The sequence below is a fragment of the Anthonomus grandis genome, chromosome 20 (assembly GCF_022605725.1).
Source record: "Anthonomus grandis grandis chromosome 20, icAntGran1.3, whole genome shotgun sequence".
NCBI classification, from domain to species: domain Eukaryota; kingdom Metazoa; phylum Arthropoda; class Insecta; order Coleoptera; family Curculionidae; genus Anthonomus; species Anthonomus grandis.
The window spans coordinates 4817841-4842146 of record NC_065565.1 but is presented as its reverse complement, the minus strand read 5'-3'; the positions used below and the strand labels follow the sequence as shown (position 1 = coordinate 4842146).

The window sequence follows — 24306 nt, the reverse complement described above, 5'->3', positions numbered from 1 at the left end:
TATTTAATACAAAATAATGAAAGTATAAAAACAGCGTTATTAGATTGGATATTATGGACGAAAAATAGTGATATTTCAAAGAAATTTCTTACTGGGCAAATGTTTGGGGTGGGTGGGGGGTAAGGGTGGTTTTGATGAAAAACAATGTTTTTGCAGAAAATATATATGCAATATCTAATTTATTAACACTGTTTATTTAAATTTGACATAATTTTATATATAAATATTAAGTATAAAAACAGCGTTATTAGATTGGATATTATGAACGAAAAACAGTGATTTTTCAAAAGAATTTCTTACTGTGCAAGTGTTTGGGGTGGGTGGGGGGGTAAGGGTTGTTTTGATGAAAAACAATGTTTCTTCAGAAAATATATATGCAATATTTAATTTATTAACAAATTAATAAATATTTGATAAAAAATAGCCTTATTGGATTGGATAATTTGGACGAAAAACGGTGATTTTTTTGAAGAATTTTATCAAATATTTGAAGTGTAGTAATCAATTTAAAAAACTAGATATGTAAATCCCATGTCAATTTTTTAAATGCTGAAATTTTCTCCTATTTGTAAACAAAATCGTATATGATATACGTATATTCTCACCTATAATTTTCTTAAAAAACATCTTTCTGTCGGGCAATTTTTTTCTGCAGAAAAAAAACGTTTTTCATTAACCCTACTCTTACCCCTCCCCACCCACCCCACACAACTTACCAGTAAGAAAATGTTTTCAAAAATCATTGTTTTCCAAAATACTACACATGAATAACAGCTGATTTCGTCGTTAATATCCAATCTAATAACACAGTTTATATATTTGATATTATTATACATATTTATGTTATTAAATAATTAATACAAAAACAGTGATTTTTCAAAGAAATTTCTTACGGCTTAATCTAAAAAAAAAATTAAATTGTCAAAAAAGCGGTGGCGTACTATAATTTTACCTATATAACTATCAAGTGGGTAGCCCCCTGAAACGCCACTGGAATTAATAAATTTATTTTATTCCCACCAAAGTAGGGCCTTTATGACGACAAATAAGCCTACCAAAATTTTATTTAAATCGGCTGAAAGGATTTTGAATAATTGATAAAAAAAAACGATTTTATTGAAAAAACTTTTACACTCTGTATCTAGAAAATGAAGCAAGTTGACGCCCTTGAAATCTTTGCACTTAATTTTAAATCACTCTGTATATGTAAATCTCGTGTCAATTTTTTTAATCCCGAAATTTTCTCCCTTTTGTAAACAGAATCGTATATTATATACGTATATTCTCACTTATAATTTTCTTATAAAGCATTGTTCTCTGAGGCAATTATTTTTGCAAAATAAAACGTTTTTGGTTAACCCTACCCTTACACCCCCCCGCCCACCCCACACAACTTACCAGTAAAAAATTGTTTTGAAAATTCATTGTTTTTCAAAATAATACGCACGAATAACAGCTGGTTTCGTCATTAATATCCAATCTAATAACACTGTTTGTTTATTTAAATTTAATATCATCATACATAATGTATGTTAATAAATATTTAATACAAAAACGGTGCTAGTAAATTGGATATGATGGACGAAAAACAGTGATTTTTCAACAGAATTACTTACTGGGCAAATATTTGGGGTGGGTGGGGGGTAAGGCTTGTTTTGATTTAAAAAAATGTTTCTGCAGAAAATATATATGAAATATTTAATATAATAATACTGTTTATTCAATTCAAAAACAGCGTTATTAGATTGGATAATATGGACGAAAATCAGTGATTTTTCAACAGAATTTCATCGAATATTTAAGATGTAATAATTGAGTTTAAAAACTAGATATGTAAATCCTGTGTCAATTTTTTTAAATCGTATATGATATACCTATGTTCTATAGTTTAATAAATATATGTTGACCATATAATATCGATAAATATACCAATAATTTTGAAATGAAAAGTTGTCTAGAACCAAAAAAAAACTGAAATTCTGTTTATAATTTTTGTTACTGATTTCACTTTTAAAATGTTGCAATAAAACACAATTTGCAGATGACACGAATCTATCAGTAAAAGCATCTCTTATCAGTAAACTCGCTAAAAGGGGAAGTTTGTATTTAAATTGGCAGATATTTAGTTTATGAACAACAGCCTTATGTCTAAATAAACGAATTAAATTCTATTCAGGACCATATTAAACAAATTAGAAAAACCTGACTCACTTATAATAAGTAACTCCCAGTTTAAAATAGGAAGCAGTACCAAGTTTTTGGGTATTTTTATTGATGAGTTTTTAACCTGGTGCTACCATATAGAATAAATATCTCAATCAAATTTGTTTTAAAACATATGGATGGAAAAAAACTCAATCATTTTAGATCTAAGATAATTATTTATTTATTGATACGCTTTCCAAACACCAAAGATACTAGATTACATGTAGAGGAGAAAGGGAACAATAAAATCAATACAAAAACAAATCATCATTAAAAATCAAACAGAAACAAAAAGAAATAACTATTTATACAGCCCTAATTGCTAGTTTTTAGTTAGTAACAGCCTCAACTGTGCCCTGGACGCTTTAAAAATATCTATATTAAGTTTATTTAGATACTGGTGACCATCTATGCTTTGTATAAATTTGAACTATTGATGTTTGTTTTTAAAAATAGGTAGACTCTGTTCCCGGCGAATATCAGTCACAACTATAGTAATATCCCTTTTTTAGTACATCGCTTAACCTTATATGAGATTATAATTAGTTATAATCAGATTATAAACCTTATAATAAGTTAAGTAGCAATATAAAAAACATTACGAGTAAGAAACTAAAATTAAAGCAGCTCTTAGCTAATCTTGAGCCTTATAATATTAAGGAATATTTGAACAATTAGAATTAGTAACCTTATTGATTTATTAGTATTAAGTTGTTTATGTTGTGTACTTACTAGGTTAGTTGGGGATCTTTGACGTCATTTCACTCTATATTTGTTTTTTTACAGGTATTATATGAATTTATATAATCTGAAATAAAGAAATTAAATAAAAGAACCTAACAGGTCAAAGATATGTTCATTTAGTTATGTAATGGAAGGCTGGTTTAGGCGATTTTTATTTATGCATGACAGTGCACCTCCACATACCAGCAGAGTTGCAAAATGTTTCTTAAAAAGCATTTTTTCTCAGGCAATTATTTTCTGCAAAAAAAAATTCATTAACCCTTACCCTTCTACCCACCCCACACAACTTACCAGTAGAAATTGTTTCCAAGAATCATTGTTTTCTTAAATAATACACTTGAATAACAGCTGGTTTCGTCGTTAAAATCTAATCTAATAACACAGTTTGTTAATTGTGATATAATTTTATATATGTATATTAATAAATATTTAATACAAAAACGGTGCTATTAGATTGGATATTATGGACGAAAAACAGTGATATTTCAAAGGAATTTCTTACTGGGCAAATGTTTGGGGTGGGTGGGGGGGTAAGGGTTGTCTTGATAAAAAACAATATTTCTGCAGAAAATATATATTCAATATTTAATGTAATAACACTGTTTATTTAAATTTGATACAATTTTATGTATAAATATTTAGTATAAAAACAGCTTTATTAGATTGTATGATATGGACGAAAATCAATGATTTTTCAGAAGAATTTTATCAAATATTTAAGATGTAGTAATCGAGTTTAAAAACTGGATATGTAAATCCTGTGTCAATTTTTTTAAATGCTGAAATTTTCTCACTTTTGTAAACAGAATCGTATATGATATACGTACATATATTCTCACCTGTAATATTCTTATAAAGCATTTTTCTGTCAGGCAATTATCTTCTGCAAAAAAAATACCGTTTTTCATTAACTTTACCTTTACCCCCCCCCCACCCCACACAACTTACCAGTAAAAAATTGTTTTAAAAAATCATTGTTTTCCAAAATAATAGGCATGAATAAAAGCTGATTTCTTCGTTAATATCCAATATAATAACACAGTTTGTTTATTAAAATTTGATATAATTAAATACATGTATATTAATAAATATTTAATACAAAAACAGTGCTATTAAACTGGATATTATAGCCGAAAAACAGTGATTTTTTAGAAGAATTTCATCAAACATTCCTAACTAAAGCGTTAATTTAAAGCGATTTTGCTGTTCGTTTAAATTTATTTAGACTTAATAATACTTGAAGTGACCTCCCAACGTCGAGATTTCCTTGTATATTAGGTAGATCGCTGGTCTGGAACATTCGCGAACTTTCTACGTTTGTCCTGAGATGTCGCGTGGTGTGGCTGCCGCTGCCGCTCTTTCTATTCTTATCGCACTTTTGGGTCTAGGCGACTGATTTTATTTTGCTCATTACACATTTTAAGAATAAATTAGAGATTAAAAATTAACAGTAAAAATATTTAAAAAGAAAGAAATAAAAATTAATAAAGTTTTAAAAGATTGCGAGTACCATGAAACAAAAATGTTTACGATTTACTTTACTGACCCATTCAATAAAGATTAAGTTTACTCACCGAAGAACCTCGGGCCCCTTGATTCAGTCATGCCGACAACCATCAATATAGTTACTTTATGTTTGCTAATAATTTACATATATATATCTTCTTTCTTCGACGACTAGCTAGTGTCCCCTAAAATAGTTAAGGCTACCCCAGACGCTCCACTGCCGCTAAGCAGTAAGCATCTCAACACTCGGAAACTAAGATAACATATACCGAGATCTTAGAATCCAAATGTGTCAATCGAGAAGACAAGTGAGGGCCCTCTATAACTGCGAGCTCAGAGGGCATCCCTGTCGATTGCTACACAATCGACCACAACCTGGTAATACCTCGCTAAACAGCGACAAACTCTGGTATACCATAAAACTCTAGCCATGGACTTATACAACAACAATATAAAATATTACTCACATGTCGACATGATTAACCTGTGCACAAAACAATCACAACCATTCTAATATCCACCACTACACCTGGTCCACTATGACCACTCTATATATATACATGGCTCTTTATAAGCCGAAGTGCTAGCACTCACTGCCTCTTTTACTTTTCTGGGTCTCTCTCAATCTCTGCTTATATTATCATTTATGTTTAGGGTATAGATTTTCAAGGATGTAAGATAATTCTCAGGCGGTTGAGACACTTTTAAACGAATACAGGGTATTTATAAAATTACGTTTATTAAATATATTAAATTACTTTAAGATATTTTACACAAGAAATTGTTTTCAAAAATCTGAATACACATGAATTACAGCTTGTTTCGTCGTTAATATCCAATCTAATAACACTGTTTATTTATTTAAATTTGATGTTATTATGACATGTGAGAATATATTCTGTGCCAGACCAGCTAGATTCGAAACTCAATAGGGCCCTCTTCATGAAATCGTCACCCGAGCCTTATTTATTTGACATTATGGGACACTTTATGATGACGATTTATGGATGCGGAGTGTTTGTGTTAGTTTTAAGTTTTAAGTAAGAGTTTTGCTATAAAGGTACGTTTCCTTTGAAGCGGCTGACGGACTGCGTCTAACGCATGTGGTTGACGCAAGTTTAGTGTTTTCTCTCGCGCGTCAGTTGTGTACGATCTTTGACAGAAAGTGGATACTTCTTTTCGATAGAAATAAAATTTATTATGGATAAAAACGACTTGCTAAAATATCTTTTATTGGAAGAAATCGATGAAGAGGAGGAAGAATATTGATGAAACTCAACAATTACGAAAAAATTGGGGTTCAGTTCATCCTATGTTTAAGAGAAGATGAGAAGAGGGATATTTTAACATACTTATTAATGCACATATTTTATTAAAGGATGAGAAAAAATTTCGGGAGATTTTTAGGGTAAACATTTCACAATTTAAATATATTCTGGATATGATAAAAGATGATATAACGAGAAATTCCTCAAATAAATATCCGTATCCTATAACCCCAGATGAAAAACTAGCTGTTACTTTGCGGTAAGTATTATTTATTTATTCATGATCATATTCGGTAGGTAATTAAAATACATCATAGATTTTCATATTGGTTGAAAGCATGTACATAAAAATTTTGCATGCTTGAAGGTACTGGTTGTGTTGGCGTAACTGTTGGTGGTGGTGGTGAAATCGAATATAAGAAACTACTGCTAGAATTTGATTCTAAAGGTGATATTTGAGGCGGACTGGTAGTAGATTTGTTACGTTCTTTTAAATCAATAACCATTTTTAAGGTTTGCAATTTTGCTTCGTTTTGGAGCTCTCTCTTGAATTTTTTTACGGACATAACAATACTTTTAAAAAATACATCAATTTCGTTTTTTTTAGATATTGAATTTATAATTTTGGCTCGGTCGTTTTGCATCATTCGAGTAAGATTGTCAGTAAATTTTTGTTTCTTACTTGGCTGTGAACGTGAACTGTGACTTGGAGTGTTCCTTTGTAGTGTAAAACCAGATGCTTGAAAAGTAGATGTAGATGGTGCTTCAGAGGTGGAAAGTGCATCATCAAACTCCGGGGGTGAATAGGGTGTTTCTTCAATTGTGGTGCATATAGTTTCATTACCGTCAGTTTCTCGTTCATATTGACTTTCTTGCTCTTCAATGTTTGATGCGCTTCTACAATGTAAAGTGTTTATTAAGAAAATTATAAATAATCCAAAAAATCTCTTTAATATACTTACAGGCATTTATGATTCACTTTTTTTTAGAAAAAACAACATTTCAGACAGAGGACAAGGTTTTGATTTATTGGTAGCAGATCCAGTTAATCCCTTTTATTTTTTTTCTCTTTTCCTATATAAGTGTCCTTAATGTTGCGCCAACTTTTCTTACAATCTATCACTGAAAAAAATGTAAACAATAATTTAAAAAGTAAATTATTTATTAATGTTTTTTGCAAGTTAAAAGGTATCACTGGCATTTGCATTTAGGATATCTCACAGTTATGTATCCAAAATTGTACAAACGACACTTTCAGTATTATGCCAAAAATTAATGCCAATCTTTTTATCATCAGTGCCACCAGAAGATTTAAGAAAAAAGGCCAAGGAATTTGGACAAAAATAGAATTTTCCTAACTGCTGCGGAGGCAAACATATACGATTGTTTTGTCCAATGAAAACTGGATATTTGTATTTTAAGTACAACCATTTTTTCTCCATGATTTTACTTGCAGTTGTCGATGTCTACACTACAAAAATAAAATTTATTGATGTTGGATCATATGAAAAACATCTTGTCGGACTTGCATTGTCTTATTTATTTAATGTAACACGACGTTTCGGTTGGTAAGTATCTCTAACCGGTACCGTAACCGTAAGTGTAAACTGACAGCAAACTACTATTCTATAGGCTTATATACTAGATGTGTGCAGCGATGTGGAAAGGCAAGTCATCCGTGAAAAGAGTTGCGGAGAGGACACGCCTCTCTCTAGATCTTACACTGTCCTGAGAGTAGAGGCTTCCAGATGTTGGGTACATCGACGCTTGCCTGGCTGAAGATCCCCTGATTTTGTGAAATGAAAACTGCCTCTACGACCAATGGATATTGTGTCCATTATGCCACGCGTGCTTTGCTATTCCGGATTTGGAAAGCTCTCCTCTTTGGGTCCAGCTGCGATGTTCCTTCGCTTTGACTCACTTCCATCGTGAACTTGATTGTGGGTCTGATGTTATTGAGGTGAAGCAGAAACTCCTGAAGTGCTTTTTCCTCTTTGTCCCAGATGATGAAGGTGTCGTCCACATATCGAAGCCAGAGCTTGGGTTTGCAATGGGAGGTATCTATTGCATGTTCCTCGAACCATTCCATGAAGATGTTCGCTATTACTGGGGAAAGAGATGAACCCATCGGAAGTCCTTCGTCTTGGGCGTAGAATCTATCCTTGACCTGAAAGTAAGAATTACGAAGACAGATCTACAAAAGTTCCATCACTCCGTCCAGAGGCAGTGTGGTCCGACTTGAGAAAGCTGCATCCTTGCTTAGTTTGTCTCGGATGATGTTAAGAGACTCTCCTATGGGTACATTGGTGTAGAGACTTTCGACATCAAAGGCCACCAATCTGTCATTGGTCTCGACTTCGATCCCTCCAAGAAGGTCTACAAAGTGGGCAGAGTTTCGCACGAAAGACGCTGCATTTCCCTGGATCGGTCTAATGATCTCCAAAAGGAATTTCGAGAGTTCTGATGTCGGCGAATTTCTAGAGCTCGTGATGGGCCGCAGAGGCATTTGCTCCTTATGAATCTTGGGTAGTCCGTATAGGTGTGGAGGTTTGCTATAATGTGGTGTCAGCCTAGAGCGTACCGCATCCGACAATGTTTAGGAGTACTTTTTAAGTGCTCTGTAAATTCGACCTTCTATGGTTGTCGTCGGATCCTTAGATAGCAGCCTGTATTCGCCTTTGTTCAAAACTTCCTCAACCTTGTTTTCGTAGGTTTCCAAGTCCATAACCACAGTTGCATTGCCCTTATCTGGAAAAAACAGATTGGATCATATGGTAAAGAAGGCGACAATGGCATCTTTGACAAAAGCAATATTGGAAAATATTTTAGAAGTGGAAATATGTTTCCGCAGTCTTGTAGCCTACCAAACTCAAAAATTGTGGCGCCCTTTGTTTTAGTGGGTGATGAAGCATTCCGATTACATACACATATGATGAAACCCTTTTCTAGACCAGCTGCAAGTGCTAATAATTAAAAAGCAATTTTTAATTATCGACTTTGCAGGGCTAAGAGAGTTTCTGAAAACGCATTTGGCTTGCTGTCTCAAATTTTTCGCGTATTCTACACGCCTATTGCTTTGAGGCCAGAGATAACTGATAATTTAATTATTGTAGCCTGCTGCCTACATAATTTTCTTAGAGAAGCATACTTAGAAGCTCAAAATAGACCTTACTACGAATTTGATCGTACTGAGCCACCACCATCAGAAAATTTCATTCCCTTAGCTAGACCGGATTACTTTAATGGGAACGCAGGATCTGTCATGTGGCAAAATCAATATATTACTAGAACTGCGTAAAAATATACATATATGTATCTACATCTTATAATAATGATTTAAAAAAAAAAACTTTTTTAATTTATTATAATAATTAATCTTAGAGTAATAAAAAACTATAGAAAGAGCTTTTCATTCATAAATTCAGGTTTGTTTACATGCCGAAATAAGCTCACATTCTAAGAACCATTTCTTTCTATTTTCAAAAAAAAAACTCATAAAAGGGTCAATCAGGCAACGCTGCAAAATTTATTTTTGGCTTAAATAAACTATTACCAGGACGAATTTTACCGAATACAATAAGTGCACTAAATATAAATAACATCTAATAATTGAAAAAAAAATCATGACGGCCCTGTTATGTTGGTAAATATACAGGAGCAAATTTTACAAAGCAGGAATTCACAGTCTATCGTGTTGGCACATTAAATGACAAACTGCCTCTATAGTTTCTTTCATCACTCTTAAGTAATTAATATCCCTATCTGATTTTGATACAAACTCCGCAACCTCTTTCCAGGCATTATCTTTCACTAATTGATCTTTGTACGAGGAGTGTTCCAAGTCATATAAACAAGAAAACTTTGAAACACGTTCTACCAATCTTTTGTCCTCCGTACATGAAAATAAGACTTTTGCGTTATTAACGACCATAATACTGATTTTGCTCTTTGTAAATACAAATTCCAAAAATTTTACGATCTATGAGAGAGGTACTGACGCAGCCACTGGTCCTTATCTCTGTCAGCCGCACCAAACGCATAGCGTCAGACGCATGAAAGAAAACGATTATATTTTCATTGTAGCCACAGAACACAAAGAGGAAAATGGTCTGTTTTCTGTGATTGTAGCAGATACTTGCGCCAAACGCAGTCCGTCAGCCGCTTCAAAGGAAACGTACCATTAAAAAGAAAAGGGGACATTCGAATTTTAGACAGCGTCTGCGACGCATTATTTCTGGAGAGAAATTTGTTCAGTTTTATTTTAAGATTTTTCGTTTTATTAAATCATAATTTAATTAAAACTCGGTGTTTTCTTACATATGTATGTTATTAAATATTTAATACAAAAACAGTGATTTTTCAGAAGAATTTTATCAAATATTTGAGCTTTAGTAATCGAGTTTAAAAACTAGATATGTAAATCCCATATCAATTTTTTTAAATATTGAAATATTCCCCCATTTGTAAACAGAATCGTATATTATATACGTATATTCTCACCTATAATTTTCTTAGAAACCATTTTTTTGTCTGGCAATTATTTTATGCAAAAATAACCGTTTTTCATTAACCCTACCCTTAACCACCCACCCACCCCACACAACTTACCAGTAAAAAATTGTTTGCAAAAATCATTGTTTTCCAAAATAATACGCATAAATAACGCCTAGTTTCGTCGTTACTATTTAATATAATAACACAGTTTGTTTATTTAAATAATTATATTAATAAATATTAAGTATAAAAAGAGCGTTATTAGATAATATAACATACACGAAAAACAGTGATTTTTCACAAGAATTTCATCAAACGTTCCTAACTAAAGCGTTAATTTCAGAAAAACATGGACATAGACGGCCTGGAGAGCCACCTGATCGAGCTGCAAGCGAAAAAAATGGAAACGCGCGGCGTCTTACGCAAACTGATCCAGATGCATGCGGGAAAAGGCGACGTGCACCGGGTCAGGCAGTTACGCCGGCTGTTCCTCGAATCAGGGTGAAAACTGGCGATATTTCATTTTAAAATTGGGCATAAAATCCGCGTTTTAGATACGAGGAATCGGCGGGTATAAAAAGCTCGATAATGCACAGTTACGTGCTCGCCAACCAGTTAGAGGAAGCTTTAAGGCTGTACGAGGAACTGCTTAGTTTGCATCCGACATTTAGCTTGGATAGTTTTAAGTTTATCGATCTGGTGAAATTGCTAATTGAGAACGACAGGTTCGAGGAGGGGCGTGGGGTTTTGGAAAACGAGTTGTCCAGATGGTGGGTTGGTACCATATATTTATGTTGTTAATAATTAACATATATGGTTTTTTTTTAGTAAAAAAAATGGGAACCCCAGTACGATTTTGAGGAATTGCAGGGAGTTACTTGGGGCGTGTCGTACGCCAAAGGAAGTGGAGTTGATCTTCGATTTATTGATTCGAAGTGGAGTATGCGCGGTGAATAATGTGATCCTGGGACCGTTGGTTAGGATACATATTACACGGTACGTGTATTAGTTGATAATGAAATTTATTTAGAAAATTATGATTAGTGGAGTCTTCTCAGGAGATCAGTGGTAAAAAATTGATATATTTGGTTTTTAAACTTGATTACCACACCTTAAATATTTGATGATATTCTTCTGAAAAATCACTGTTTTTCGAACATATTATCCATTCTAATAATGCAGTTTTTGAATTGGTGTTTGGAAGGGTGTTTTTTGCATAAAATATATATCCACCATCCAATTTAATATCACTGTTTGTTTATTTAAATTTGATATGGTTTTATATTATATACAACTAAAAAACATTATTAATAGATTAAATATTACCAGCAAAATCATCTCTTGTTCATGCATTTTAATTTGAAAAACAGTGAATTTGCAAAAGAATTTCTTACTGGATAGAGATGAAAAAAACTGAAAAAACAAGTAAAATCTAAGAGAATTAAAACAGTTGCCTGATCTGTATCCAAAGCCCGAAATATATCGTCTGTAACTTGAGACAACGCAGTGACACAGCTATAGCCCTTACGAAACCCAGACTGATATTCTGGGATGAGATTATTGCTATTTAAATAATCAAGAATTTGGAGCTCCATAATTTTTTCCAAAATTTTCGAAAGAACAAAAAGTATAGAAATAGAACGAAGATTGTTGAATTCTGTGGGATTTTTAATTTTAGGTAAGGGAATTATATTGGCCTCCTTCCACTTTTCCGGAAAATAGCTCTTCTCTAGACAACAATTTATAATGTGGGTAAGAGGGTTATTAATCACAGGACAGCAAAGCGTAACAATAGTAATATTTTAAGCGGATCCAAATGCCTTGCTTTTTATAGTTTGAAGAATTTTTTCTACTAAATCCTGGTGTACTAAATTAAACACAAAATCGTATTAGGAAAAATTCTGTGCTCCTTAAAAAAATTTATAAAATCGGTATTAGGCTTATTGTTGTTATTGTTTATATTAGTAAAAAAACCATTAAGTTTTTCAACATCTTGTAATGATATAGGAAGCTGTACATTAGATTTTTTAGAAATATTTATTTTTTTCAACTCACTCCAAATTTCTCTATTACTACAAATGCCAAGTTTATAGGTTAAATATGCTTTTTTCTCTGCACGAATCGCAGACGTTGTAATATTTCTAATCTGTTTATACGTATTCCAGTCCTCCCGATCCTTACTAGCTCTAAACTTATTTAGAGCCCTATTACGAAGCTTTTGCATAAACCTGATGTTGGGGGTTATCCAGGGGCTATATGGTTTTTTTTTATTATTAACCCTCTTAATTGGCGCATGTATGTCTAGGATATTAAGTATCGACTGTGTGAAAAAATCAACCTTCGAGTCAATTTCAGGCATGATATACATACTATGCCATGGTATTAACTCCAGATCAGACTGAAAACGTAAATGTTCAATATTATGAAGGTTTCTATATGTAAAACTAAAGCGTTGTGGCTCAGAAATATTAAAATTAATTTCACAAAAAACCAACAAGTGATCCGACACCTCAACATCCCTAACACCACAAGCCTCCATGAGGTCAATATTAGAAAAAATCAGATCAATCAGGGACATAGAAGTATCAGACACTCTTGTCGGCTCTGATATGAATTGTTTTAAACCATAAACTTCAGTAATTTCAAACAATGAAGTATTTACATTTCGATTAAGAACATTTATGTTAAAGTCGCCAAGAAGTATTATGTGCTCATAGGCAGCATAAAAATCAACCAGAATGTTATCCAGAGCGGAATAAAAAAGGTTTAGTTCACCTTTAGGTGGACGATAGATGTTTCCAACAAGAATTTTTTTGTCATTTATATTTAGCTCGATCCAAATTTGTTCAAGAAAAGCTGCAGATTCTGTATGCATAATAGGAAAGTTAAAAGTATTTTTGAGATACACAGCAACACCGCCACCTCTATTTAGCCTATCCTGACGAACGAGAATGTAGCTATCCAAGTGAATAGTGTCATCGGAAACATGGGAGTGAAGCCAAGTCTCCGAGACACCGATCACGTCATATTTATACTTTTTTATATGTTCCTGAAAAACATCAAAGCTGTTTGTAAGTGATCTAGTATTCAGATGCGCACATGAAAACATTTATGTAATATATAATAAAGGAAAAGTTATATAAAAAGAGAGGGACAAATAAGGGAGTGTAGGAATTTTAAAAAAAGGAGTTTGCAAGTATGCTCTTTAACTAATTTCCCTTTAGTTTAAGTTATTACAAGACAGGTAATAGTAACAGTTAAATTTAACAGTAAAAAAATACCGCTCATGGTGGTGTTAAGTGAAGAACCCAAAAAAATTTATAGTAACCGCATTTTCAAATAAATTTAAACGCACTTTGGTTAAGTCTTCTTTGATTTGTATTTGTTTGTTTTTAAGCGAAAGTCGCGATTTAAGTACCGATTGCTTGGTCTCGATGCACGAAAACCGCACCAACACTGCCTGAGGTTTATCAGTTGAATTTCTTGATGGCACACGGTGACATTTTTTTATTGAATTGTTCGAAATGTTGGGTATTAAATAATTTTAATACCTTGTCCTTTAATGTTGCGGAATCTTCATTTTCAGTTGACTGAAGTCCGAATATACGCAGATTTTTACTGCGGCTCTGTTGTTCCACGGCATCCAATGAAATGGCCAGGTGCTTGTTTTCCGCACATACTTTATTTAGTTTTTCCTCTAAGGAGGAAATTCTTTTTTCTTGTTCTCGCTGGCAGCTTTCAAGCTTTCTTTCAAGTATTTCAAATACTTTCGTGGCTACCTCTTCAAGAAATTTCTCGTTAAATACGCACTCGACAGAACCATGTTTACTAGGTAATACTTAGATAATACACACCTAATGGTAAATTTCACTAAAAGAAACTGCTAATTTAGGCAAACAATCACTAGGACACACACTCCGATGTTAGAGCTCACCCCCAAACCACAAAGCCGCAATTAATTCTTCACTTAAATTACTTTATTTTATAAAAATTATAGAGCGATATTAATCTCATCATCATCGCCATCTTGTTCATCCAATGGTCCGAATGGTCTATCAAAGTTACGAAATCTTTTAGGAAACCCTAAAGATAAAATATAGAGCAATGAAAAGTCTGGGATCTATGAGATTAATTGCAACGATTGTGATAAAAAGTACATAGGACGAACCAGAAGATCAATTAATGCCAGATTGGGTTAAGTTCTTTTAAGCAAGTAAATACTGCTCTTTGTAGGGATAGACAACTTAAAATTACCTAGACCAGTTAATAACAATAGAAAACTAGATGCATACGAAAGTTTAGCAATATTCAAAAATCAAAAAAACATTCTTAACAGGGATAAAGGTCCAATCCCTAACAGTCAATTATATAGTTAAGTTAGTGTTTAAGATTTGTTTGGCCATGCTTCATTGCTTTTTCCGCTCTATTAGTTACATCATTAGTATATAAGGAGGTTTGTAAGTAGAAAAAAGAAAAGTAAAACCCTTACCTCCCCACCCACCCAAAAAATTTACCCAGTAAGAAATTCCTTTGAAAAATCACTGTTTTTCGTCCATAATATCCCATCGCATGACGCTGTTTTTATATTAAATATTTATATATAAAATTATATCAAATTTAAATAAACAGTGTTACTAGATTAACCCTTTGAGGCCGGATTTATTTTGCTCAATTAGTTAAAGATTATTTAATATTTTTTAATATTAAATCTTTTTTTTGCATACGAGTTAGTTACAATGAGGTGTGCTCACTGTAAGGACACTAGGCAGATAAACAAAAAAAAAATTGGCAAAAACTAATTTTTTATTGCTTGAAAAATACATTGATTATAAAAAAATTATTTGGTATGATATTGACGGAAACAGTTTTTCTGATCTGAAAGGCACAGGGCAACATCACACCTAAAAAAATAACAATAATTAACTATGTTTATTTATTTATCAATCTAATATCAACAGCTACCTTGTGCAATGCCATCTTGATTTGTGAGGTTCCGCCTTGGTACTACAAAAAGCACATCTTCCAGGCTTGCCATATAGAGGCATGTGGGAACAAGAGTCGTACCGAATTTCGTATGGTACAGTACGTTTGAAATGATTCACCGTTGCTGATGGCCGACCCCTTTTCGGTAAACCTTGTTCAGCTCCCACAAGTCCTAGGCCCACTGAAAGTCGAAAAAGTTTTAGCGAAAGTTGCGCATTGGAATCCGTCCTTTTTTGATACAATATGAATGCATTTACTAAGGATAAATCTATGAAATTCTATGCCACCACTTTTTCGACTTTCGGTCAACCTCATAAAGAGTTTTTAGCATGTCCGTCACGTATCCCATATGCGTATTATATTTCTTTACTAGTTCAGGACAAGTAACATCTTTGACGGAACCATCTTTTTTTTGCGGGAAACACATTGATTTTTGCATGGATCCAGATAATTAGTTAAAAAATGGACTGGCCTATTATCCATCCATTTCAAAAATGTCAACCCATCAGTGCTAACTCTCCAATCGAATTCACCCCTTGTTAACTGCTTGTCATCTAGTAGATCTGTTGGTAGATTCTTTCGATATTTTCTGACGGTACCGCAAGCGTAAATCAACTCAGTTTGCAGTTGTTTTTGCAGCTCGGCCGAATTAAAATAATTGTCAAAATATATTTCGTACCCTTTTCCAACTAAGTCTCTCGTAAGGTCTCTAACGACTCTACCACCAAGAGACTTTTCGGTCATTTGACCTATTTTACCAGTGTAAATCTGAAATTGACATACGTATCGTGAATTTTCGGAACGAATCCAAACTTTATAGCCACGTTTTACTGGTTTCTTTGGCATATACTGTTTTAGGGAGCTTCGTCCTTCGGTCGGATCATCGACTCATCAATAGCTTGATGTTGACTTGGTTTCAAAGCATTTTTATATGTATCAGATAATACATCTAACAAAGGCCGTAATTTGTAAAGCTTATCAAAGTTTTGGTGATCACGGCCAGGCTGTACAGAGTTGTCGTTTAGGTGCAGGTTGGCTAACATCCATGAAAACCTGTCTCTTGACATTATTGAACTTATGAATGGATCTCTCATTTCCAGTTTTCGTGAGGACCAGTAATCCTTATAGCTGGATAGATTTTTTATGCCCATTATCAAATTTATTGCAATAAAACCGTTTATTTCCTTTACATTAGTAGGCGTAAATACACGACTATTACCTCCGTTTCTTTGCAAGGCATATAAGTTAGTTTGAAAACCTATGTGGTCTAACAGATGCTCAGGGAATATATGCAAAAACATGTCGGTAGGGGTTTCTATATCGGTGGGGATGTTTGGTCCTATTTCTTCTCCAAATTCTTTAAAATTTCGAACACACTGTGAGTTGGAGTTAGTCCATATAGTTTTTTTTGCGAATTTCCTGGGCTCGTATTAGTGACAAAGGTAGCTCATCCTCACTGCTCCATTCGGCTAAGTCAGCATCAGCGTCTTGGGACAAAGTATCATTCCCAAATATAATAGGCATATTTTCTATGTCAAACAAATCAATTGCTGGCGACATATTTCTGCGTCCCCTTCAATCTTATCTTCACTAACATCTCCCAACTCGCTAATGTTGTCACAAGGAATTTCTTCCAAATAATCATACAGGTCATTGGAGTTGAGATTTATAAGCTTGTTATAAAATTTATCTGTAAATATAAAAGGGTTAAATATTGCACATCAATTTTTTCATCAAAAAAAGTTTAAGACTACCATTTTCAACAATAATTTCGACATTGTTGGTGTGACTGAAACTTGGCTAGGTCCAGATATACCAAACAATAATATAAAACTAAATAATTATACCTTAAAAAGATGCGATAGGGCGTATGGCCGCGGGGGCGGTGTGGCTCTTTATATTAGAAATCAATTTAAAACTGAAATTCTCTTTTCTGAGAGTCATGAGTTTTTAGAATGTATCTGGGCAAAAATTACAATAAAGAAAGAACATTTTGTTATTGGAATAATTTATAGACCACCTAGATCGAATATTCAGCAGTTTTTAAACAGAATGGAGGACCTTGTTTTTAACTTGTTTTCTTTGTATAACAACATATTTTGTATAGGAGACTTTAATATTGATATGTTACAATGCGATAATCTTTTCACAAAAAAGTTAGTTTCGATGTTTGAGCCCTTTAATTTGAAACAAGTTATAATGGAGCCAACCAGAGTCACGAAATCTTCTAGTTCCCTAATTGATTTAATAGTCACTAATTATGACCAAATTAAATGCACTGGTGTTATCTGTTCTGATTTTTCCGACCACTTCGTAGTCTATTGTGAGATACAAATGGCCAAATTAAATTATAAACCAAGAACTATCATTTCTAGAAATCTAAAAAATATAAACTATAACCTATTTAAAAATGACCTTCAATCGATACCGTTTAATAATGTTTACAATATCGTCGATGTTAATCAAAAAGTCGTATTTATTAACAACGCTATAACTAGCCTATTTGATATTCACGCTCCTCTTAACACAATTACATTGCCTAAAAAACCCTTCCTACCCTGGATTACAGAGAATATTAAGAAAATGCAGAAATTAAGAGATGCAGCTCTTCAGCAATTTAAACGCACTAAACGTCCAGAAAAATGGGAATATTATAAATCATTAAGAAACTTAACAACAGCTTCAATAAGAATGGAACGGAAAGCCTATTATAAGCATAAATTTAAAAATTGCAGTACTCGAGAAAAATGGAAGGGACTTAATAAACTAACTCCGTCTAAGAAAAAAGATATTCCGGTGCAGTTTAATGATGTTGATCAATTTAACAATTTTTTTATAAACTCTACTATCTCAAACCAGCCTTTAGATCAGGAACTTTTTAGATCAGAAACAGTGGAAAATTATGAGGTATTTAACATAATTAAAAAAATTTCATTAAAGCCTTTGGATCAGACGGTCTTAACATAACTCTTCTTGAGCTTTGCTGTCCTCATATTTGCGAATATATTACACACATAATAAATAAATGCTTAGAAACTAACTATTTTCCCAATTGTTGGAAGGAACCCATTGTCTTACCCCTTTTAAAAATAAGTAACCCTACTGACTATACACATTTTCGATCCATTAGTGTACTACCAACTATGTCTAAAATATTAGAACGCGTATTGGATGTACAAATAAGGAACCATATTAATAGATTTTCAATATTACCCATTAAGCAATCTGGATTTCGCAGTGGATATAGTTGCGCAACAGCAATGACAGATATTACCGATGACATTTTTCGTGCCCGAGATAATAACAAAGTCACTGCTCTGGTATTGCTAGATTTTACTAAAGCCTTCGATTTTTTAAATCATCAAATATTGGTAGCCTTACTGCACTACATAGGATTCTCAAATCATGCTATAGCTTTAATAAAGTCATTTCTAAGTAATAGGTCTCAAATTGTAAAAATTGATGCAACCTTTTCAAGTCGTCTTTCAGTTCATAATGGGGTGCCTCAAGGTAGTATATTGGAGCCACTACTATTTAGTATTTATACAACATGCTTTCCTCAATATCTTGAATACTGTAAGTATCACTTCTATGCAGATGATACGCAGTTGTATCACTCCTTTGCACTTTCTGATTATTTAACTACTTTGAACCATATAAATGCTGATCTTGATGCACTTGTTAAAGTCTCTAGTAAGCATATGTTAAAATTAAACCCTAAAAAATGTGTAGTTATTCTCTTTGGAAGTAACGTTCAAATAAGGACTATTTATGACGATTTTTCTTTGTTTGTTGGACATCAAAAACTTCAAGTAGTTGAGAGCACCAAGAGCTTGGGTTTAACACTCGATTCACAGCTAAAGTTTAGTGGACACATATCAAATAATCTTAAAAAGTTGTATTGTGCTCTAAAAACCATGTACCCTCATCGACATTACTTAGATCTGAATATTAAACGTGAGCTATGCGACTCTCTTGTGTTGTCAAATTTTAATCATTGTGATGTGGTTTATGGGCCTTGTCTAGATGGTCAAGACTCCTATAGAATTCAAAAAATGCAAAACTCTTGTATTCGTTTTATTTATGGCATTAATAGGCGAGGTCATGTATCACATAAGCTTAGTGATCTTAAGGGGCTTAATATGTTTAATAGACGTAAGCTACATTTCAGTGTGCTATTTTATAAAAATATTAAATACCGCAGTCCTCCCTACCTATACAACAAAATTACATTTCGGACAGACATTCATCACTTAAATTTAAGAAGTAAATCTTTAACTATTCCTATACACAAAAATCAATTTTTCAAAAAATCATTCTCTTATAATATTTCTCATATCATTAATGCGCTATCACCCGATATAACTGATATTTCGAATTCCATTTATAGATTCGAAACAAAAGTAAGGCAAATCTTATTGGATAATCAGTAACATGCATATTAGAGCTAGAAGATTTATGTTTCATTTTTTTTGTTTATAAATTATAATTGAATGGCTAGTATTAGATATATTCTTCCGTATTTAATTGTTGTATTGCTGTAATCTGTACCAAATCATCAACTACCTAGATGTAATGTATGTACATTATATCTAGTAGTTAGTTTAATTTATTAGTTGTTAGTTTAATTCGTTAGTTTTATTTAAAAAGTAGTTTACTTTAAAAAGTTTTTTATGTTGTAGCTATGTAGGTAGAACAGAACCTGCATTTTCAATGCAGGAGTCTGATACATTGGCTTTTATTTACCTCAATTATTGAATACACCTGTAAGTTTATATTCTATGTAATTTCCATGGTAAATAATAAACGTTATTATTATTATTATTATTATTAATTTTCTGCAAAAACATTGTTTTTCATCAAAACAATTCTTACACCCTCCACCCACCCCAAAGATTTACCCAGTAAGAAATTCCTTTGAAAAATCACTGTTTTTTGTTCATAATATCCAATCTATTAACGCTCTTTTTATATTAAATATTTATATATAAAATTATATCAAATTTAAATAAACAGTGTTACTAGATTAAATATTGCACATCTATTTTCTGCAAAAACATTGTTTTTCATCAAAACAACCCTCACACCCCCCACCCACCCCAAACATTTACCCAGTAAGAAATTCATTTAAAAAATCACTGTTTTTCGTCCATAATATCCAACCTATGAGCATTGTTTTTGTATTGAATATTCATTAATATACATATATATAATTATATGAAATTTAAATAAACAAACAGTGTTATCAGATCGGATAATAAGGACAAAATCCTATTTTAAAATCATTTTTTAATCGTACGAACATTGAAAGAATTTCAATTCGTTTCATTTCAATGTTTTAAGTATATTTTCTTACGTCTGCTTCCATTGGCGGCCAGTAATAGTTTCATATATGTTTTTTTTTTTCATTTTTATCAGCGGAAACATTGACAAAGCCGTGAATAAATACGTCGAATTGGCGAAAAAGTACAAATGCACGCCACTGCAACTCGAAGTGTTCCGTCAAGTAATAAATCTAGAAAATGGGGAGCAATTGGAGCAAGTTCTAAATGCCACCATAGAGGTGCATGGTGTACCTGCGGCTCATGTGGGTTTAATAGCGGCTCTCGCTGAAAACGGACAAGAAAACGCTTTAAGGAAATTTTTAGCGGTAAGTAATGATGCAAATAACTCTTCCTGTAACAGGCAGGGAACTTTGGATATATCTCCTTATAAATCCTTTTTCTTTTATATATGTATTTATAGGAAAAATATAACATATATTATTGGGAAATCTGTTTAACTTAAGATAATCATATTAATATATCTTTTTAGAATATAAAACATCCTATCGCGGGCCTTTTACAAAACAGATGCAAACGATGGGTTCAGGAGCATAAAGTGGAACCTCTGATATGTTTAGCTAAAGCCTTTTACAGGTTACCAAGGGAAATCTTCGATGTTGGGTTCATTTATAATTGTATCTTTGATGTTTTCGGTAAGTCACGATAGCAGGTAAGTTCGGAAATTAGGGTTTTTCTTGAATTTAAATGTTCCCAGACATTACCGGTGACTATGAGGAAGCGAGCGCGTTCTTTGAGCAACTTCCTGAAGAATTCAAGAATTTAAATATGGAGAAGTATTTCCGTAAAATTACAGAAAATAGAAACGCTGCATCGAAACTTTAAACGATACGAAAAATTAATTGTAAAATAAATTGTAGATAGTCCATGCGATTTTTTTTTTCATTCCTTGAACACTGAATCTTGTTCGTGTCAAGACATTGTGTAATTAGAGTTTTTGATATTCCTCTCAAAAGTAGTTATTAATTCTAACAGTAGGTTACACGTGTTTCGCTCATATTAAGAGCATCGTCAGACCTAAAAATTAAAAACAAAGAAACGAAATACAATAACAACCTTAAAATTAGATAAAATTGGTACCTTAAAAATCGACTACAAACAGTACATGCTTTACGGTCACATTATACGCACACACTAAATAAAATAAAATCTTAGGAATGTGATATGCCACAAGTTTGTATAAAACTAAAACAACTAAATTGAAATAAAAAAAATACAAAAATATAAAATCATTGTCCTAAGTGAGATTTTTGTATTTCATCAATTTTAATTTAGTTGTTTTGGTTTTTTACAAACTTGTGGCGTATCACATTCCTTAAAATTTATTTTATTTAGTGTGTGCATATAATGTGACCATAAAGCATGTACTGTTTGTAGTCGATTTTTAAATTACCAATTTTATTTAACTTTAAGGTTGTTATTGCATTTAGTTTCTTTGTTTTTAATTTTTAGGTCTGACGATGCTCTTACTGTGAGCGAAACACGCGTATACCTACTGTTAGAATTAATAAATACTTTTGAGACCTTTTTGACGACTTCCTTCAATTCTTTTTTATATCGATTACAAACTATCTCGCTACTTGCTCTCCTACACAATATGTACATAAAGATCTTTGATATGTCCGGAATAATTTTTAATTTAGCAGTTTATTATAAGAATACCCATTTTTATAAGAATCTTTTATATCGATACGACAAAAGATTTTAATATAAATTTTAATAATGTGACAGACGTGTGCCCACGTGATTTTGTATTCCTATGGATTTTCGCAATAAATCTTTGAAAATAGAAAGCAGTCAAATTGCATTGATAATATCTTTTTTAATTTTGAGGATTCCTTAATTTTTTCAGCAATATATCATATCATAACTCTTTTATCAGATCATAAAGGTGTTTAATTTGAAGTTGCAATCGCTATCGTGCAACATATTAGGTAGACAAAGCAAATTTTTCATAGACCCATGTCACATAAGGGTATCAAAGAATGTCTACAGTTTTAGAGGTTACTAACAAGGCATTTCTGCACTCTCTGGTCGGTAAATCATTTTTTCTGATCTCGATGTTAAATGCCTAAAAGAAGAATGTGCTGAAAAAAATCATTGTTTCCCCTACTTTGATGCGTGAAACCTTACATTTCTTAATTTCTTTATATGCAAATTTATTTTCTTTTTTCATTTATTTTCTTCATATGCAAATACTAGGAATTCTGAAACTGGTGACCAAAAGATTACAGAAAAAGAATGAGAATGAGATTATATATTTGTGAAAAACAGGCAAATTTTTCAACCGGTGTGAAGTTAGCAGCCAATTTTTGGCAGCCAAAATTTTATGTACAAACCTACTGCCCGAGGTAAAATACAATGTCTTTTTATCTTTTAAGGATTGGCGGTATTTTAACCCCAACCACTTCGCACCCGTTTGGCGTGGTAAGGGGTAATGCATGGTATATGAAAATTTTTTATTAATTAGGGAGTATGTGTGCCTAATATTATTATACAACTCGATCTATTCCTGATAATTTAGTAGATGCGTTATTAATTAAAATGCATTTATGCATAAGATACAGACCTTTACAGAGCACGGAATTGAGCATTTAAGTAGTGTTACATTTATAAAATCTTTAAAATTTTTTTTTTTATAGTTACGGACATCACGAAATATTACTAAGGCCCTTTTTTAACTTAAATATAAACACATTAACGTTAAACACAACTCCTTGATGGACGGACAACATATTTAAAACATTAATTTAATTGGTGTATAACGGTTACATTTTAAAATTGTCCTATTTTGGATTTTTTCCATCTGGTAAATTTTTTATTGTGTCTAATTATATAACAGCCTGGAGTAATAGTGCAAATGGGGAAGTGAAGTGCTATGGCATTATACGAAGAAATATTGATAGACATCGACAAATGTTCGCCTATTCCTGCTATAAATCCCACTTTCTTTGTAAATTTTCTCGTCTTTGTAAAAAATATCGTCTACGTGAGTTTTAGAGACAAAAAAGGACGAAATTCCCCCCCGTATGTTACGCCACTGGCAATTTAATTTTTTTTAAATTGGCTTTATCAGTAATTAACTATTTACTACAATAACTGCTAGTAGTTTAAAAGTTATGATAAATAAACAAATAATTATTCTTAACTTTAACTCCCTATATCTTTGTTAGTAAACATTTCTGAGAAAAACTGTATAATGAAAGTCTATTTCTTTTTAAATTCTCTATCACGTATTAAAATTAATGACGTTTAAACTGGACCACCCTGTGAATCATAATTATTAGCCAAACTTACCTTCAGAATTCTTATTTTTAACACTCAAAAATCGCCATATCTAATGTTGTTAAAACAGCAACCTGTTTAAAATAATTGAAAGAACTCGTCCATTATCTCAAAAAGACCCACGTAACTAGAGAAAAAAATTAAAACTCTAAGTCTCAGTCTCAAAATGTCTTTTTATATGTATTAATCAGGTAACATGTTTCGCTAATAAAGCATCAGCAGACCTACAATAAACAGAAAAACACACGTAACTACAATAAAACCTTACACTAAAACAAAATCAAATATTAAAAATTAGTTAAAATTACTTTATAGCAAGATGACGTGCTAAGTAGTGACAAATAAAATTTAAATCTGAGAATACTCACATATTTTATAATAAAAACAATGACACGGCACAAAAATTCAACAAAAAATATAAAAAGGAAAAATCGTGACAGGTGTAGTATTTGAACCCACGCTCTAAAGGCGATCTCGGT

At 32.4% G+C, this 24306-nt stretch overlaps 1 protein-coding gene across 1 annotated transcript in view; it reads left to right on the top strand.

The window, feature by feature from the left end:
- LOC126747993 (leucine-rich PPR motif-containing protein, mitochondrial) overlaps nt 1-21408 on the top strand; it is a 52707-nt gene extending 31299 nt beyond the window's left edge. The window contains exons 10-15 of the mRNA XM_050456982.1: nt 10561-10718; nt 10772-10987; nt 11046-11213; nt 20619-20850; nt 21015-21177; nt 21240-21408. Of these exons, the coding sequence (XP_050312939.1) occupies nt 10561-10718; nt 10772-10987; nt 11046-11213; nt 20619-20850; nt 21015-21177; nt 21240-21367 (1065 nt within the window). The 3' untranslated portion in view covers nt 21368-21408. The remainder of the gene's footprint in view (nt 1-10560; nt 10719-10771; nt 10988-11045; nt 11214-20618; nt 20851-21014; nt 21178-21239) is intronic.
- The last annotated feature ends 2898 nt before the right edge of the window (nt 21409-24306 follow it).